General features: G+C 44.0%; 1 protein-coding gene across 4 annotated transcripts in view; it reads left to right on the forward strand.

The window, feature by feature from the left end:
• The window catches only part of RAI14 (retinoic acid induced 14), a 124,849-nt gene that overhangs the window by 15,381 nt on the left and 89,538 nt on the right, over positions 1 to 19,930 (forward strand). For all 4 annotated transcript variants that reach the window (XM_081133137.1, XM_081133139.1, XM_081133138.1 and 1 more), the window contains exon 2: positions 3,909 to 3,992. In XM_081133137.1, coding sequence (XP_080989263.1) covers positions 3,957 to 3,992 — 36 coding nt within the window. In that variant the 5' untranslated portion in view covers positions 3,909 to 3,956. The remainder of the gene's footprint in view (positions 1 to 3,908; positions 3,993 to 19,930) is intronic.

Genomic DNA, 19,930 nt, shown 5'->3' on the forward strand with positions numbered 1-19,930 from the left:
AATCACCCAAGGAGTTAAAACAAAAATTACAGATTTCGGAGCCTCACCCCTGATTACAGAATCAGCATACCTGGCTGCGGCTCCAAGAGAACCCTCATTGCTGACATAATTGGCAGCTTTGCCTTACAAAGTAATCCCTGGGTCATTCGTGGGTGTGGGTGTGGGAGGGCGAAGTAGTCTGAAGATACAGGAGAGGAACACTTTTCCTGACCACTTCAGTCGGCTGGGTTGTGAAATTAGAAATAGCTAAATAAAGAAATACTAGAAGCAACCACATTTTAGTGTGAAGGATATTACTTATTAATCTTTGTTCCTTCTAAGTTCTTTTTCAATCAGTCAGAGGTTTCTAACCTGGAAGTTTCCTGACTCTAAAGATTGGAGCTATTTTTTTTTTTAAACAGCAGCTTCGTTGAGATATAACTCACACTCTATTCAGTTCACCTACCTGAAGTGTACAGTTGAATGGTTTCCGTGTGGTCACAGGTTGTGAATTTATCATGACAATAGATTTAGAACATTTCATCACCCCCAAAGGAAACTCTATTCATTATGTTATCTTTAATACTCAAAGAAGTCTAACTTATTGGTTCATAATGAAGCTCCATAAGCTTATAGCAAGGCTTTTTTATTCAGGCTAGAATTATATCAGATAAGGGTAGCTCATGTGAAACTTCGACTGAGAGCAACATTATTTTTAGAAGGAAAATGCGTTAATAATTAAACCCTGTTTGCTGGCCCCGGTCTTTCAGATGAGAAGGTAACCAGGCTGTGCATCTCTGCACTGTTACATCCTGATCGACTCAAACACGGACAGACTCAGTGTCGCGTGAGGACTGACAGCCAGTGATGGAAGCCAGGTTTCAGTGACTTATTCTGGCCCGAGCAGGACGTAAGCTGCCTGATAGTCCTGCTCAGTGGGTAGATGTGCCTGATTTTGCTTGCAGTGGAAAAACTTGGTTGAAACCACTTTTCCCATTCTCTTCTTGTGCTCTCCAGATTAGGCTGCTGTGCAGTTCATTCAGCCTCACTGCAGCTCTTTTGAATGAAGCATCTTGATTAAGTGACATTTCCAGGGACTGCTGTTAGCGCAGACTTGCTAAGTTAATGGATGTCACTTTACTCAGGATGGCCTGGAGCCCAGTTTGGGCTTTGGAGGTTGGGCTTTGGGAATTGGAGCTGTGACTCCAGCTGACCCAAGGAAGGCCAGTAAGTCCCTGCTTTACTCATGAGTTCTCTTGTGGAAGAGGAGATGCTGAGGCAGAGGGAGCCCAGCATCATTTCAGGGGCAGGTTCCTTCCCATTAGCCGTGGCTTCCATGTGTTAGGTTCTTTTACAAATACCAGGAAAGCAGTGACCTATTACTAACTTTAATTACCCCCCGCTACCATTCTTGTGTTTGTAGTTGCTCTCCTGTGGGTGTCCAGAACTTGTTTATCCTTGACCCCCTCCTCTATCATTCTGGAGCTCTGTCCATCGACCACCCAGCTATCACATACCCAGAGCCCAGGTTCCGGGAAGACATCCATTTCTCAAGTAATCCCTTCCCCTGGGAACTTTTGGAATTAGTTGCTTTGTTTATTTAGTCTTCTTCAAATGAGAGTTTGCATACTTCTCGCTGGCATGCTTAAAAAAACCGCCAAAGATAAACACACACACACAAAACTAGTACAACACCTATGAAAACCCACCATGACCTCAAACAGAAGTCTTCCCCGCCATGACTGAAGGAATGCTCGGGGTGGTTCTGCCTTGGTGGGCTACACAGTTTATGGATTATCCACGCCTTGGCTTCTCTTCTCTCCTTCCTGCTGCGTGGATTTAGCCTCTTTCCTTGGTTATTAACACTTTCCCCAGAGGGTGGAAGGAATGGAACTCTAAGGGTGATTTCCATTTTCTAGTTACCGTTGGTGGAGGACCATTAGTCAGTGGCAGCTTGGGAATATCTGGTCATCATCACTTCCACTTGGATTCATCAGAAGATGGTTTGTTTTGGCTTGAAAAAAGGCTGTTTATAAATCAGTGCAACTTGGACTTCTGTATTCCCTGTTTATCTACCTCAATCCTAGGTTCTCAAACGTCAGTGTGCAAAAGATTGAACCAAGTAGATTCCTGGGCCCTGCTCCCTGAGATTCAGTTTCCATGGGATGTGGAGTAGGGTTTTGCATTCAGCAAATTGTCCCCAGGTCCTTCTGATTCAGATTAATTAGGGGCCAACTTTGAGAAACACTGGCCCAGAATTTGTACTTTGCTGTTCAGGTACCAGTCCAACCTTCTCTGTGGTTAAATACTTGGCAGTTACCAAGATGTGATTACAGTGTGTACAGTTTCCAAGGCAACATGCATTTTATCACTTATACCCACCAAGCTGGATAGATTGAAAGGGACCACAGGGTGGCTGTAGTAACGGTGTGACCTTCCGATTAATGTCGTTGAAGTGCTTTATGATGACTGGATTTTCATACCGTTCATCCAAGGACCCTGCTTAATGGCAGCAGCAGAAATGAAAGTCAACACATTAGAAGCCACCGAGTTGCTGGACTTCTGGAGGCAGGGAGTCGGACACGAGGAGGGGTGACAGCCATTTAGTTGCTTGTATTTCCCCCCCCTCTGTCACAGGTCAGTTTAGTCCAGAATGATAGGGATGGTGGAGCAGCAAGAGACAACCTCGAAAGGCTTTAGAAAAATACTGGTCAGCTGTAGTAAACATTTGACCGCTGTTTCTTAGTTCTCAGGTGGATAGTATGTTGACGTTGACCGTTTCTCACCAGCTGTCACTTGAGACTTGAAGTTACATTTATAGAGCGCTTATGATCACATACGATGGGAACTTACCCATAGGTTTCCTTGCCTTTTTGACCTAAATGCAAAGGTTCCACATTTTGTACCTTTTTCATGTTTAAGGATGAAAGTGATCAATTCCTACAGTATTTTAGCGCAGGATTCTGCTTTTCCATTTCAGTTTTAAAGGTAGAGGGCCGTGGCAAAAGCATTGAACTCTCCGACTTTGGGGTCCGGTCCTGAATTCCAGCATAAGCAGGCTTTGCGGCTGCGCAACTTCCCTAACTTCTCTGAAGCTCCGCTTCTGGAAAACAAGGGGCTTGGACTCCATCAGTTGTCTTAACTGACAACCCCCTTGCAGAGTCAGATGAAAACTAGGAACTCTCTTCCCTAAAAAAACACATACATACTTAAGAAAATTACATTTACTTTCCTGGGGACCACAGACCCCTCCTAAAGAAGGTGATTTCTTAAGACTTTTCAGTTGGACTAGCTTCCTCGAAAAAGTAGATTTGGGGGACTTGGCTAAATAGTCCAACTGGGAATGGCTGGGCCCCGCAAGGACCTGGGGAATCTTTCTCGTTGTTTAGAGTGGCCTCCCGAGGAATGAGGTATTTGCTGAGGGAGTTTTTGTTGTTCCTGGCATTTTTTGCTCACTGCCCTGTGCATTTAGAGGGGAAAACCACACTGAGAAAAATAAATAGGGAATGCATGGCATCTGGAGTATGAAGTGTTTCCTTACCATACTTCTCTGTGGGGACCCTCCAGAGGAGGTGGGTGGTGTCGTTGTCACCTGGAGGATGTGTAGAGGAGTTAGTTCAGCATACAGACACTATACTGTCTACAATGACAATTGAGTGGTTACTTAAACTTGTTCTTCTTTTAATGTTTGGAAAGTTGGGGTAAAATTGAAATATTTGGTTGACTTGGAAATGTCAGAAGGTTCCAGGTATCCTGAGTGGAAATCTGCTCTTTACCCCATCTTAGCTCTTAGCTCTGATCACTTTCCAACTCAACCCCAGCCTTCTGCTGGTGGCCCAGAGTGTTAATCCCATCAAGAGGGAGTGTGTGTGCTGTTTATTTGGAAACCTCTGTACTTAATTTCTTTCTTTCTTTCTTCCTCTGCTTAGGTGCTGAACAGTGTCCTCTAGAGCTTTGGAAGGCTGAATGGACTGAACATGAAGAGCTTGAAAGCGAAGTTCAGGAAGAGCGACGTAAGTACGCGGTGACTCGCCGCCACCTGGCTGCTCCAGCCGTGCTCCCCAAGGTGCAGAAGCGTCCTGCCCCTCAACCTGATAAGGCTCCGGGTCAGCCAGCCACCGCTGGCTAATCTGGGCCCCAGCCCAGGGTGGCTTTTGTGAATGGCGAGCTCTGGGTTTCTTGCTGTTTATATGCATAGCTTTCAAAAGTGACATTTAAAAATTCCTGGGGAATGTGCCTTGTAGAGAAAGGAACAGTGAAATTATACATCTAAAAGAAAGGAATCAGTAAAAACCTCAGCATTTCTCAAGTCCCCTAAATCTGCCTTTTAGAGGAAGCTAGTCTTATGAGAGTGGTTGAAGAACTACGTCTCAGCATGGTTCACGTTTAGCCTTAGGAAACACTTCTTCACTTCCTGTTAAGGCTTTTGTGGTAAAAACTATTTATTGCTGCCTTTGCCTTTACTCCTCCTGAATTTGTGGGCTTCTTACTCATTTGTTAATCATCATAAAAGACTTTGGATTGGATGAACCAGCTGTGATGTCAGAGTTATGAACCACAGCCTCCCAGAGGAGAAAATGGAGAGAAATGGCATAGCGGCAGGATTATACACAATGCTGTTTTAACAAAAGGTCACCTCATGGACCCTGCTGAAATTCCACTCTTGTATTAGCTGCATTCCAGATGCTTCGAGCAGAATTGTTGAATGGAAGAAATTCATGGAAGGGTATTTGATGGAATTCCAGATACACCATCTTCTTTTAACATTAGGTAATTAAAGGTGACCCTAGATTTTATTGCTTTGCCATGAATTATTTGACAACTTGGCACAGCCACATTTGCAATAAGTAGAGGCTGCATCTTTTATGGCGCACACACACACACACACACACACACACACACGCATGCACGCACCCTCCTTCTGGCTGAAGCTTATCTCCTGAGGTTACATCATGACATTAACTTACTGCCCTGATAAGACCCAGACCAGAGAAGATGCTTGTGGGATGATTGCAGAATCTTATCTTGCTTAAAGGAAGTTAGAGCTAGAAAGGTTTTTCAGGGAAAAGTTGGTCTCATCTTCTCATTCTTCAGGTAAGCTAACCGGTACTCAGAATATGAAGTGACTTGGACAGAGTCATCCACCCAGCCTCTGGCCGGTGAGAGCCTTGGTCATCTGACTTCCTTAGTCCCTTCCCCCTGCCACTGCCCTGAGAAACTCCCTTCACCCCCCTCATCTGCTGGCCATATGATACTGGAGCCTACGAATCTCATTTGGCTTTCTGCTAAGAAGGAAAAGGCAGTTAAATGGAAAATGTTGCCCAGTGAGGGGATATGGGTTTGAGAAATGTGTGACCAGGTTAACATATGTCTTTTCCATTCCAAGGGAATTTGGGTGGCTTCCATTTATACAAGCTGAGAGTATTTTAGCAAAATTTAATCAGCATCGAGTGCCATGATACATGAACAGGGGCAGGGGAATGATAGGCACATAAACTTTTGGTTTCAAAAAAACTGAGGCAACAGGGAGGGTGTTGATGGATTCTAGTTTTTAAATAAAAATGGAAATGGTTCCACGATAACATAAAATCACAGTAATAATACTACTAAAAGCTTCTGGGATTTGGCAGCAGAAAGGTTGTGCGTTTGGCAGTCCATGCTAAGAGAGGAAATGTTTGGAGCAAGGTTTGGGGAGGGAGTAAAGGAAATTGGTATAATGGGGCCAGAAAATATCAAATGACTTCCCAAATTCATCCCAAATTGCTTCTCAGAGCCACAATGTTGTACAGCAAAATGGAGGGGATAAAAAAAAGAAAAGAAAACTATTTCGAAACCCAGTTGGTTCCTGAGCCACATGACAATAGTAACTAACCATTACAGAACATTTATTGCGTGTCAGGTCCTCTGCCAGGCTCTTTACATGAAATCATTTCATCTTGCCACAAACTTATGTGGTAGATATCCTTGTTCAGCTCACTTTATAGATGAAGAAACTGAGACCTAGGGAGGCACAGGAACGTGTCTGGCTTCTTGGAGTTCTAAGTTATAAAACCAACCAGTTTTGTGCCAAAGTAGCCCATTTCCAGAGCCCAGGTTTCCTGAAAGAGAAAATTTGGCTGGAGATTTGATTTTATGAAACACGACAATCCAGGCAGTAGTTTGAAAAAAAGTGACTTTGGACCTAGGTGTGTGGCCCTGGCAAGTCTCTTACCTTTCCTGAACCTCAGCTTCCTCCCCTGAAAAGCGGAGAAAATATTAGCCTTGCACAGTTGTGAAGGGTAAATGTGCTCACGTCTGTTGTAAAACACACATCTTAGGACCTGGCAGTCAGGAGATGCTTGGTCAATATTTATTTCTTTCTCTTAATCAGAAACCCATGGTAAAAAGTGGGATCAGAAAAGTATATAGGCCCTGGAGGGTGGAGTAATCTGGAAACAGTCTGCCTCTGAGGATCCGGGAAACTGGGAGTGGATTCGGGAAGGAGGCTTGCTTTTTTCAGTGTGCGCCTTTTGGTTTGAATATTTTTGTATATGTATATGTGCATCCGTGTAATCAGTTATTACAAGAAAAATAAATTTTAAACTGTTTATATTCAGTTAAATGAGCCAAACGATTATCTTCTTTACCCAGACCGAGTGGTCTCTCTGAAAGAATCAACCTAAACCATCAGGCATCGCCCGTCCAGTTTTCCTGCCTGCCTTCGTGTGAGGCTGAAGGGAGAAGCTGGAAGAAAGCGTCCTTTGTTTCTGGGGGGTAGGAAGAAGCCCGGCAGATCGTGTTCGTGCTTTCAGAAAGAGAAGGCAGGTGACCCGCTGCCGTGATCGCGTTGCAGCCGCCTGTGCCTGGGCGGCCCGCGGCCCCACCGGCTCGTGGCCACTGGGAGCAAAGCCCAGGAGACAGGCAGGACGAGCGTGGCCCCGAGGAGCCCCGCGGGTGGGCTTAAGCTCTCTCTGCTCTTCCAGGACCGTCGTGCAGCTAGAGATAGAATCCCAGCGTCCTTTCTGGAACAGCTGACCCGGCCGCCACCGCCACATCGAGGGCAGGTTTATGTGAGGGTAATGGGGATGAACCTGATCCTGTGGACTGAGGCTAGGGAAGGTCACTGTCTAGTTGCTTTAATCCCTGAACATATTTGGGAGTCTGCAGGTAACCCACAGAGGCCGAACACTTGTCCTTCACCCGGGGATGGCATTTGCCAGTTCCCCTTTATTGTGGGCATCCTTACACTTGGGCTGGATACTAGTGAGAAATGTGAAGTGCGGTTCTTGTCTTGAAGAAGCTCAGAAACTGAGGTGGGAGGGGAAAAATTACATGCAAGAAATAACTGAGGCAAAGTACAGATCGTGTCGAATGTAGATACTAAAGGGCCCTTCAGGGTGGTGTAAACCAGTTGCTGAATTGTGGGGTCTGGATGGTCAGCGCTGTGGATTTTCAGAGAAGGGCGATTCACTGGAAATGGGAGACTTTGTTGGGGAGGTTTCGTCCATGTAGAGAATGGGTGGGATGTGGAAGGATGGTTGGGAGACAAGGGGAGGGTAATGCATGGAGCCGGCCATTAGCACAGCAGGTGACTGTCTTAAAATTCTGCCCTTGACATTCTGATACTTAAAGAGCCCAGGAGAGTGCCCATGGCATGGCTCTGAGTCTTTTAATAAGAACGCTATAACTATTTCATTCTTGTTTTAAAAATGGACATACTTGACTTTTATGCTTATAAAATGAGCACAGAGTTCTAAATCATCATTATTTATATCTTTTATGACTACAGTTTGAAAGTGACTTCTTTACCTCTTTAAATATTTGCAGCAACTAGTAAGTACGTGGTTTCCACATGGAAAAATGAGCTGTCAGCATGAGAAACGAGGCCAAGAACGTTGGGATTTCCCTTTGCTAATAAAATGCTAAGGCTTCTAGAATGTCTTTGTAAATGCCAATTTTTGGTGCTGTGAGTGATATGGGTGGAGGTTGAGGGATAGGAAATGGGCTTGAAAGATCTTTGTCACAAATCTTGAGATACGCCTCTCTCACCCGATCAAGGCCTTCAGAGTTTACTCTGTGGGGGTGTGTTTCGTTTTATGAAAGATTTGTTCCCAATTATGTTTTCCATTGTAATAGGGAAGCACCGGACATTCCTTAAAAAGAGAATCAAAGCAGCCAGTTCAAAATGGCTGGCTCTGTGAGCGATTAAATTGATTCTTTACGTAGCAGTTATTCACGATGGCAGTCATCAGCCAAAGAAATGCACACACCAGGCGAATCCTGAGGAACCAGATACATCCTGCTCAGACAGGAGCTTGAATTTCTGGCCTGTTGAGAGAACAGCTCTCAGGAAGGTCGATAATTGACATCTCTGCCAAGGTATTTTTTTCCAAGGAGTTTTTAGTCATTTCTAGTAAGTTCTTACACATGCCCAAGCCTCCCTCTCCCACTACAGACACACAGAAAAACGGTATTGAAAAGCGAAGCGTCCCTGTTCACAGAGGAGCCTTGGCCTGTTCTACTGTAAAGCTAAGCCCCTTTTTCACAGACATAACTTAAAACTGCATCAGAGGTGACCTTATCGGGTGGAGCCATGAGACTGTGAACTTCTGGAAAGGAATTCGGTCAGGTCTGTGTCATACTGCATATTTCCCAGGGCTTGTCACCCTTCTTAAATGGGGAATCTGTTTGCTGTCTGATTTTACCTTGTATTTGTTTCTTAGGGCTTCTATAAACACAATCCGAGTGGCTTAAACAACAGAAATGTGTTGTCTCACATCTCAGGAGGCTAGAAGTGTGGGGTCAAGGTGTATGCAGGGGTTGGCTCCTTGGCAAGGCTGTGAGGGCGGATCTGCCCCATGCCTCCCCCAGCTTCTAGTCATCGGCCGGCAGTCCTTGGCTTGTAGATGCATCAGCCCCATCTCTGCCTTCATCTTCACATGGTGTTCTCTCTGTGTGCCTGTCTCCCCCTTTCCCCTTTTCAGAAGGACACGACGGCCCACTCTAGTGACCTCATTGTAACTTGATTACCTTTGTAAAGATCTCATCTCCATATCAGGTCATATTCTGAGGTATGTAAGACTTCAACTTATCAGTTTTGTCTGAGGAAAAGGCACAATTCAATCCCAAGCCCATGCCTTCCATCCTAGAGCAGGTTCTTGGAAGCCCTGGCTCCCCCACTGAGCATGCCCCCCGACAGACTTCAGCTTCTCAGGGCTGTGTTCATTGTCTAGTAGAGTGAGGCCAGAGAATCACAATTGTTAGTGGGTGACACTGTCTAATACGCAGTCTTAACAGCAAGAGTAAACACACGTTGATTGCTGACCTACTACCCCAGAAATAAGAGAAGTTCTCATTGATTGAATGTTTATCACGTGCCAGGCACCAAGCCCTTTGTTTGCTCTTTACCATGTGATGCTTACAAAACTCTATCCAGTAAAGAATACTGTTGTTATAGCAATTATAGAGGAAGACATTAAGGTCCGGGTAAGTTAAGTCTTTTGGCCAAAGTCACACATTTGATAAATGGCAGAGAGGTCAGAACCCCGGATTTTCCCTGACACCAGAGCTTGCACTTGTCAACCGCTGCACAAACTTGCTGACATGGGGCATTCACATTCCTAAGTCCAAAGCTTCAAACTGCATAAAATAAATTCTGCCCTAATGTCCTATGTGTGAAGACCCATACAGTGATTGGACATCATTATGAGCGCTATCTGTAGTGGTGAAGCTCATCAATATCAGTGTCCTTCACCAGGACAGGGGAGGATCTGGGAAACTCTTGGGTTTTTTGCTTCCTGAGAGGCAAATGCACTTCAGACTTCATGTTTAAAGTAAGAGAGCAAAAGCTACTTCTGCTCTCCCACTGGAGCTACTAAAACCCCTATTTCTGAATGGAGCCCCGTTGCTGGCTCCCTGGATCATGGCTTCTTTCTAGTCACCCCAGGAAATCTTGGTTAAACCTAATACCATTCCAGCTGCAGCTGGAGACTGATATAAAACTCAGAACCTGGCCCCTAAGCTTGGGGAAATCTGATAATCTGCACGGCAGTGAATCATCTAGGTTATTACCTATTATCTCTTCATTCTGAATTAATTACCTAAGGGAGTGCAATAGAAATTGCTTCTGAGTGTACTCTGTGGAGATTTTCCATTGGGCTTCTCCTCAGAGATCTTTGCCGTATAAAGGTGCTTATTTTCATTGATGTGACAATAGGTGTCAGCATTGGCCAAAGGCCAAGTATGTCTATAAAGATGACAGTAGTGACTAGCTTTGACTTTTCTTGTGTTTGTGTCCCTAACTCCTTTTAAACAAGGAAAGTTAATGTATTCTTGTCAACTTGATTATCCAGTTATTAGTTTTTATCACATTAATGAAACTGTTTTCACTTTGGGGGAAGCACTGCCTGGAAAGATTTTATTTTTTACTTTTTCAGGAGGCCAAATGATCTGATGATGTTTACTCACAGCTTTCTCCTGGGCTGTGCAATGGGCTGGCTGGTCGGGAAGCATAGAATTTTTAATGTGGGAACATAAGAAGAAAGGGCCGGGGAACCACCTCTCTTTGGGCAGGTTTATTTGGCGAGGTATTTCCCAGTGCTGAGAATGTTTCTATGGCAGTTTTTCAAGCTTGGGCTACGTTTGTGGAGGGAGCTCACATGAAAGTCAGTGTGAACTCATGAAGGGGTCCATTCTTCGAAGGGTTGTTTCATACTGAGAAGCTGCAAGCTCCTTCCATGAGATCCCAGTGGGCATATTTATTAAGATACAGGATAAGCTATTATAAAAAGCACCCTGAAATCAAATAAGATAGAAGTTGTTTTCTTCTCAGGTAAAAGTTTCAAGCATGCTATGGCCAGCAGGACAGCATTGCTCCATAGGTTCATCCAGGACCCAGCTCCCTTTATGATGTCCTTCTCCTGCCCTCCAGAGCTGCACTGGGCATGGCTGTAGCCAGCCTCCACATGTGGCCCTTAAGAATTTGAAATGTGGCTAGTTCAAATGGAGATGTCTACAAGTATAAAATACATACTGGTTTTCAAAGATTTAGCACCAAAAAAAAGAATGTAGGACATCTTAATAATTTTTTATAGTTATACATTGCAGTGTTAGTATTCTGGACATATTGTATTAAAGGAATACATTAAAATTTTACCTGTCCCTTTTAATTTTTTTTTAATGTGGCTTCTAGAAACTTCAAAATGACTTAAGTTTTGCATTAAAGTTCTTTTGGACGGCTCTGGTCTAGGGTATTGTTCATGGTTGTATATTCTGCATTCGAGTCTTAAGGAACCAGAAAGAGGGAGAATGAAACACAAGCATTTTCCATTTTAAAGGATGTGACTTCAAAGATGCACAAATCATTGCCCTCAACAGGGAACTTACTGGAACTTAGTCACATGCCCTCCCTAGCTGCAAGGGAGGCAGGAAAACATGTTCTCTAGCTGGCAGCCACCCAGCCAGGTAAACCTCCAGGGGAAGCAGGAATGGATACTAAGGAGGATGAGCTCAATGTTATGGGTTGAATTGCCACCCCTCCCCCCCAAAATACTCAAGTCCTAACCCCTAGTACTTAAGAATGTGATCTTATTTAAAAGTAGGGTCTTTACAGAGGTAATCAAATTAAAACGAGGCCATTAAGGTGGACTCTAATCCAATAAGACCTGTGTCCTTATAAAAAGTGGAAATTTGGACACAGACAGACATGCACAGAGGGAAAACTATGCGAAGAGACGGAGAATGTAGCATGAAGATGACAGAGAGCTGAGTGATGTATCTGTAAACCAAGGAACACCAAAGATTGCCAGCGAACCACCAGAAGCTAGGAGACGGGCATGGAACAGATTCTTCCTCACAGTCCTCAGAAGGAACCAGCCCTTCCGACACCTTGATCTTGGACTCCTAGCCGCCAGAGTGGTGGGACAATACATTTTTGTTGTTTAACCCATCCAGTTTGTGTCACAGCCCTAGGAAATGAATACACTCGGCCACCGGCAATTCCCACAGTGAGTCTCATCTGAGAGTTCAAAGATAAAGATATGCCAAGTGTTGTTAGCTTTGATTACTTTTGTCCCAGAGCGAGTACTGGCTGCTGTTCGCCCAATCCCCCTCTGTCCTGTTGGTGATGCCTGTTGCAGCATGCTGCTGAGGGTGAATGAAGTTAAATGCCTTTTCCATGTTAGAAACGGAAACTGCTCCTGAGTGTTACCAGCTGGTGACATTAGGTTATCACAAGCCTTTTCCTTTTTGTCCAGTAATCTGTTAGGTGACCTGGCGTGATAAGACGTGGGATTAGCACCATTTACAGTCATCACTTTGGGGTTGCATGCACACCTGATCTCACACCTTTACAGGAAGGCTTGGGCATAACGTCGGCCTGCAATGATATGTTACAGACTTAGTTGTAGGCTACATTGGACGTGTGGATTCCATCAACACGCAATTTATGAAATTGTGAAATACGGAGATTCTTTATATCAGATTCATCTGAAGATATACGCTAGTTTGATTCTCAAATTGTGGGCCTTAGAATTCTCACTAAACATTCATGTGTTGCAAGAAAACCCCCCAAAAACCTAAAATGGTAGCATTTCCACTTCCCAGACATGTAGTGTTATTACCTAAGATCATACTAACTTTTTTCTGTAGCCACATTTTCCTCTTGACTCATTTTGGGTCTATTGTTGGTTCTTTTTTACCACTGTCTTTCTCTGAGTGCTGCACTGTTGGGTATTTGAACCCAAATGCAGGACGCTGTATTTATCTCTTTTAAATTTTATTTTGTTGTTAAATTTAACTTTGTCCCATAAATGTATTGCTCTGGGTTTTGCATCATTTTAAATTCTGACTCTTATCCTAATTGCACTGAGTCATCCACAAAGTTGGTAGGCAAGCCTATTTACTCTTAAGTCATTGATGAGTGTATTGAACAGCTTTGTCTTCAGATATATATTATTTTATAGTATAGTTACTATATATGTATTATATGTGTGACATTGTCATATATTATACATATATATCATATAATTATTTGCATCCTTCCAGATGGACAGTGCTTTAATCCCCAATCTTTGGGGTCTGTTTATAGCTATTTCTCCCTTATACTATTTCTCAGCCCTGTTTTCTGTCTTGTCCCAGTTCTATCCCTTCTTATTTATGTGATACTGGCAAGTTACATAATCTGTCTCACTTTTGGTTTTCTTATCTGTAAACCAGGGTGGTGCCGGGCTTCTCTTAACAGCATCATCATAAGGACTAAGATAAAGTCTGCACACAGTAAATTCTCAACACATGGTAGCTAAGGATATCTGTTACCCTGATGGCTAGCAAGGTGCCCGGCATTAGTAGGTCTTCAGTAGTGTGTGATGACTGAATGGTCTCAAAGAGTTTACTGTGTGGCTGAGACACTATGATTGACATGCATGAAACAGTTAAAGCAATAAAAGGCTTGTGTCATTCGAAACAGAGTCAGGAGTCCAGGTGATAAATACCATGGGAGTTAAAGAGGGCTTCAGAGAAAAGGTTAGCTTGGGGCTGGGCCTTCTTGATTGGGTAGGTTAGAATTAACAGAGGAAACCAGTGCTGGTGAGGGAATGTCAGGAGTGAGGAGAGTCAGTGAAAAGGGAGGTGCTCATGAAGAAGTAATAGAAAATGAAGTTAGACGGGAGGGGTGGACTTCTGCACAGCATTGAAGGCTGGGGGTGGATGGGGCAGGTGGAACTGAAGGAGCTCTGAAGATGATGGCATTTTGGGCGGTAGGTTGACTCGGGGGTTTTGAGAGACTACCAGGGAAAAGGGCTAGGACTGGGGCCAAGGCTAGGACTGGGGCCAAGGCTCGGGTGGTGGCTGCTCTGGGGAGGGAAAGGATGTGGTGCTTTGAGCGGGTGTGGGATGAAGAGTGGGGCGGAAATCTAGATTCCTGTTGATACACAGAGGCACACCCTGCTCTGGATGTGCCAGCCCGGTGGAAGTGCCCTTCATCTCCTGAGAAATCTGGTGTGGGCTTGGGATTGCTCTTGCCTTTCAGTAGGCAGCTTGGTGGGAAGAGACATTAGGAAACTTGAGAGAGAGAGAGAGAGAGAGAAGTGAGAATCTATTTGATTAAGAAAGAATGTTTGGAGAATATTTATTTAACATTCACATGCGCTTCTGTGCCAGGCATTATTCGAACCAATCTAACAAATTGTAATTTATTTATTCCTGTTAGAGAGGTACCATGCTTATCCCCATTTTACAGATGAGAAAACTGTGACATAGAAACTTGCTGACTTAGCCTGCCATCACTATTATAACAGAGAAGTATAAATGGAGTGGCTTAAACAACGGAACTTGATTGTTCCACTGTTCTGCCCGATGGAAGTCCCGGATCGAGCTGTCAGTGGGCCTCGGCTGTGAGGGAGAGTCTCTTCCATGCTCCTCTCCTTACTCTGGCGGTTTGCTGGAAATCTTTGGAGTTCCTTGGCTTAAAGATGCATCACCCAGATCTCTGTCTTCATCTTCACGTGGCATTCTCCTGTGTGGGTCTCTCTGTCCAAATTTCCCCTTTTTACAAGGACACCAGTCATATTGTTATCGTAGGATTATAAGGGTAGGATTCCTCTGTTGCTAGTGGGAGTGGTGTTCTTGGGGCGCCACTGGAATGAGCACTTCTGGAGGCCCCCACAGGAGGATGAGATGTGGAAAAAGGCTTTATTTTCTTGGAGTTACATTCCTCGGGTTGTAAAGTCCCATTGTTCTTAAAACAGTCCTGGAAAATATGTAGCTGGGGCTTTAGTAGAGCTAAAAGCAAAGCCAGTGTCCCGAGTTTCTATTCCATGGTGGAGTTAAGTCTCATGTAGCATCAGGCTAGATTCAGTCCATCAGTCCATTGTGGGTCCCTTATGGCCATGAGCCATGTGGGCAAATGCAGGGTGTGGGAGCCCCTGAAAGCCAGGAGCCAGCAGAAGCAGCAAGAGAGAGAGGGCTTGGTCAGGAGTTAAGTAACTCAGATTTCTCTCCCTTGCAGTGGCCATGCCTATTCTGGCCACTGACTCACTCCCGGGTGTGACTGACAGGTAACCATTTCCCCATGTTCCCCAGACCTTACTGGGCATGGGTCTACTTTCCAGTCCCTTCCCCCAGAGATCTGCGGAGAACAGACTTGGAGAATGTTAACTGCAGCTTGCTGGCAAAGCTCTGTAAATGGCATGCCTATATTATTTAGTCTCCCCTTTACTCCTTTTCTGTTAATAATAACCAGGTTATTAACAGTATCAATATTGAATTGGGGGCTCACCTTTCTCCAGAATAACTTTATCTTAACTAACTACATTTGCAGTGCCCCTATGTCTAACTAAAGTCACATTCTGAGGCTCTGGAGGTTAGGACTTCGTCATGTGGATTATGGGAGAACACAATTCAACCCACAGTACTTGTCCAATCCTGAAGGTGAGCAGGAACCAGGACTTGTGCTGGGGACTCTGGCTCCAGAAGTCAGGCCTTGGCCACAGTGACTGTGGTCGCTGATGGGCACAGGTGCTTGCTGTGGGAGATACAGACTAGGATTCCAGCCAAGCACATAAAGGAGAACTGGATTTCAGATTCTCCTTTCCAGAATTTCCCGGGGCAACTGACAGGTGATAATCACAGGTAGACTTCGACCGAAACACGCTTCAGCAAAGCCTGGCAGCCAGATGCACGGTGATCAGTTTGAAGCCTCTGGTGCCTGAGATAAGAGCAGGGCGGAGAACTGGAAAGCAAAGCAGTTAGACCTGTTTGGGGGAGAGGAGGACCTGGAATGCAAATTGGGACCTGACACTTCAGGAATGTTTGTATTGTTTTCTGTTTCTGAAATAACAAAGGGCATGACTTAGGCTAGGCTGGCTGTGTTTCTGAGGGTTTGGGACACAGTTGTCCCCTGAGAGGTGGCCCTGGCGCTGGGCCAGGTCGCAGGGCTTTGGCTGTGCCCTGTGAATAGCTGGAAGGGGGGTTGTTTCGTAAGCTCGGGTGAGTGAGTGAGCAGCAAGCACGTCCCGCTGTCCTGGGAGTCTGGAACTGTAGAGTCCTGCCCTTTCCAGTGTTTGGAAAGCCACCTCCGCCCTCCCCCCACCGTGAGCACACGGATCGAGGTGGCAGGTCGCAGTAGGCGGGATGAGATCATTGTCCCTGCCGTCGGCAGTAGCCGGACCGGGCACCAGGCGCTGTGTTGAGTGAGTGACAAAGCAACATGAGATCCTGCCAGAGCATCTTCCGCCCTCATTCCTCTGCCCCTCCGAGGGCTCAGTGTCCCCTGCCTCCTTCATGCTGTGGACAGAGACCAAAGGGCAGGGAGGTTTCCTGGGTGGGTTTCCCTTAGGATGATCTGGCTGTTCTCGTGGCCACTTTTGATTGTGTTATTTAACACTAATGAGAATTGTTGGGGGGCCTGGCTTACCTGTGTACTTGTTCCGTACCCAGACTGTGAAATGATTTTGTATTTGTAGCTCGTTAGCTCAGGTGGTGGTAGAACCACACCAACCAGACCGGTCCTGAGCTTAGACCTGGTGTAGGCTAATTAACTGGCCTGTGTTCCAAGGGCAACATTTTTCTAAATTTAGACCCAATTTACTGACTGACATCTGGTGCTCTCTTTGGTCATAAAAGAGCCTGAAGGTTACCGATGAAGAACAACAGCCACTCCTTACCGGAAACAAAACACAGTCCTTAGTCCTGGTGATGATGGGGCAGCTGTTTCAGCCTCATTTGAAGGCTGCCGTAGTATCCTTACGATTCAGTTTTTAACATTTGTGAGTCAGGCAGAGTTTGTCAAAGGCTCTGGGCAACTTGCTTCTAGCTGGGGAAGGATTGTCCAGAATGAGCAAGTGAGTCTTCAAAACTGACAGGTTTATGACCTTAGTTTTGACCTTAGTGAGTGTTCCTTTCCAGCCCATTGTGAATCCTGTTGACACATTTCATTTCATTTCTTTACCACAAACCTGTGTTATATAAACAATACTATTGAGTTAGCCACTGTTAACATTTTTGGCCCGTGTGAAGAAAATAATCCTAAAAATGGAGTTTTTGTAGTAGTATTTATATTATTGGCAAATGGAGAGTACCCCATATTCTGGAGGAGTAGGCAAATAAATGGTGTTACATCCATAGAGAAGAATGTTCTAGAGCCATTAAAAATGTTAAGCTTAAAAATTATGCAGCAACTGGGAAAGTGCACATAATTAATTAAGTGCAGATTCAAGTTACAAATTATATTGAATTATAATTACAGTAAGTGAAAAATAAATGCATATGCTACATATCAGCACTTCTACCTAAAGGAGTACTGAGGAAATAAGGATGGGCAAAAATGTTTAATTTTAAGGCTCTTCACTATGGTGACACTTTTAAATGTATAAAAACCAGAAACCACTTAACTACATAGTAAAAAAAATTGGCTGAGTGTATTTTTGGGTACATATTACAAAGCCATAAAAATGTTGCAGGCATCTATTAAAGAAAGCTGTTTATTATTGTTATTATTATTATTAAATAAAAGCAAGTTCTAAACATATCTGTGATGTTTAAAGTTTTTTTAATGTTTTTCTCTTCCTTGAAAAGATTCTGGAAGATATAAACATGGGTAAGAGGTCTCCAAGGGCAAATCCAAGTTTTGTGGAGCCTGAGGTTTATACAAAAATTTATGGGAATCCTTCTTTTAAAAATACTCAAAGATTTTGCTCTGCAAATTTTACAAAAAAGGAAAGTGTGAGCACATTGCAAGGCTTTGGAAGGGACCCATACAAGTGAAGGGCGCTGAGGTTGAAGCTTCCGGAGCTTGGGGTAAATAGCCTCTGGCACCTGCGTCTGCATTTTTGCACCTTCTGACCTGAAAGTAGGAGACAGGCTACAACCTGCGGCATTTGGCACATCTCCGATTCCAGCACTTCCCTTCTAGGCCTTCTGCTGATGCAGTTGCAAACCCAGTAAATTGCTCGAGTGAACAGGGTTCTTGGGAGGACTTGTAGCTGTTCTTTTCTTGACTTCATTTAAGTCTATTTCTCTTTCTTCTAGTTCTGTCATTCTTAAAGTGCGAAGCTTGGACCATTGGCATCCTGGATTCTTGTTAGAAATGCAAATTCTTGGGCTCCCCAGATTCACCTAACCAGACATTCTGGGAGAGCTCCCTTCCCAGGTGATTTGGGTGCAAACTAAAGTTTGAGATTTAATCTGCTCCGTAGTTGTCAACTCTCACTATACATGACAGTCCCCTGGAAAGCTTTTCCAACTGCAGGTGACTAAGATCCATTCTCAGCGATCCTTTGTTCCTATGGTTACCCAACTCAAGGGCTTTGCTTGGTGTGTTCTATGGTTATCTCGAGGTAGTTTTATTTACTTGCAGCATGTAAAGGAGACAGGATTCATATCCAAACCTCTGTCTCCCAAGGGGAGGCTTAGCCATTGCTTATATACACTATTTGGCCAGTCGCGTGCTAACTTCTTTGCAGTTGGCTATGCTTACAGGTTGGGTTCCCGTCAAGTCTGTCATCTTTACAGCTCGTCTACAAAACCCTGTGCTATATTTTAACATGTAGCAAGACTAGCATTTAGTAAGGATGGCCCAGACCTTGAGACCCTTGTCCTATCTAACACTCTGAGAGCGAATGTGTGTCACCGCTTCAAGTGAAGCGTTTATAGATATGGCACTTTCAGTAACAGTGGGGAGCTGGGCACATGAGCCCAGCTGCCAGTGCACTGTGTCGTATCTGCCTCGCCTGACCTCTGCAAGGGGATCAGTATCTGTAGTCACTTCACTGGCTGGGCAGTGTTTTGTGCACAGAACCCAGAAACTATCTCCCAAGAGTCAAGTTCATGCTTTAGTTAAGCTCAAAGTCTGTGTGCTCCACTTGCTATCTCTAACCTCTCTGAGCCTCTGTGTCCTATTCAGTAAAATGGGAATTTTAGAAAAGTCCCTCGTTCCTAAGATGTTGTGAGGATTAAACAAGATAAAAATGCTCAAGATAGTCACCTCCCTTTTCCAAATACTTTCTAATACTGTCCCCAGTTATAGACCTCACCCATCAATATTTCTTTCATTTTTGTATTCCATAAGCTGAATTTTATAAATTTTTGGATAATGAAGAAATGATTCTCAGCTCCTATGGACAGACTTCAGGGTTTGTTTATTGCCCAATTTATATTCCACGGGAAGTTAGAAACAGAAGCGTCCCCTTTTGTGAGGGTGGGACAAGGGTATGTTAGACTCATAGTGTCTCCTGTAGCTACCTGCATTCATGTGTGTTGAGCGCTTGAAATGTGGTTAGAGCAACAAGGAACTGAATTTTAGATTTTATTTTTAATAAATTTAAATTTAAAAACGAATACTCCATTCAAATATTAGAAAATTTTAAGTTTGAAACAACTTGAATATGTGAATTTATTTTTCCAAGTGTAAATTTCATGAAATCTAAATACAAGTCAAGTATTTCCAATAAAAATGTAGCATTAGAACTGAGATGTGATGTAAGTATACAGGATTTTGAACACTCAGTATGAAACAAGCATATAAAACATCCTCTTAATAGTGTTCATGCTGAAACGATAATATTTTGGTTGCATTGGGTTATATAAAATATTAAAAATAATTTCATCTGCTGCTTTTCACATTTTTCAAATGTGGCTATCAGAAAATATAAAACGGACTTGCGTTGTATTTCTCTTGCATAGTGCTGTTTAGACCCCTGTAGTGAAAACAAAAATTGAAAACGTAAACTTCACATCTGTGAGACTGAAAGTGAAAAGTTGCCTCAGTCATTTCTTTGCCTTAGCACAACCAGGTGTGAGTGTTCATGCTTGGGAGCAACCAGCTCTCTTAGGGTCTCCTTTGTGGGACCAATTTATAGCCACTTTCCTATTTCCTTTTGATGTGTGAAAACAAGCTCAATTTGAGTAAGTGCTATCTTACTATATTTGACTACTTTTCTTGCCCTCTGAACTTCAGGGGAATTTGAGCTGTGACTGC

The sequence above is a fragment of the Miniopterus schreibersii genome (genome assembly GCF_964146895.1).
Source record: "Miniopterus schreibersii genome assembly, chromosome: 3".
Lineage (NCBI taxonomy): Eukaryota > Metazoa > Chordata > Mammalia > Chiroptera > Miniopteridae > Miniopterus > Miniopterus schreibersii.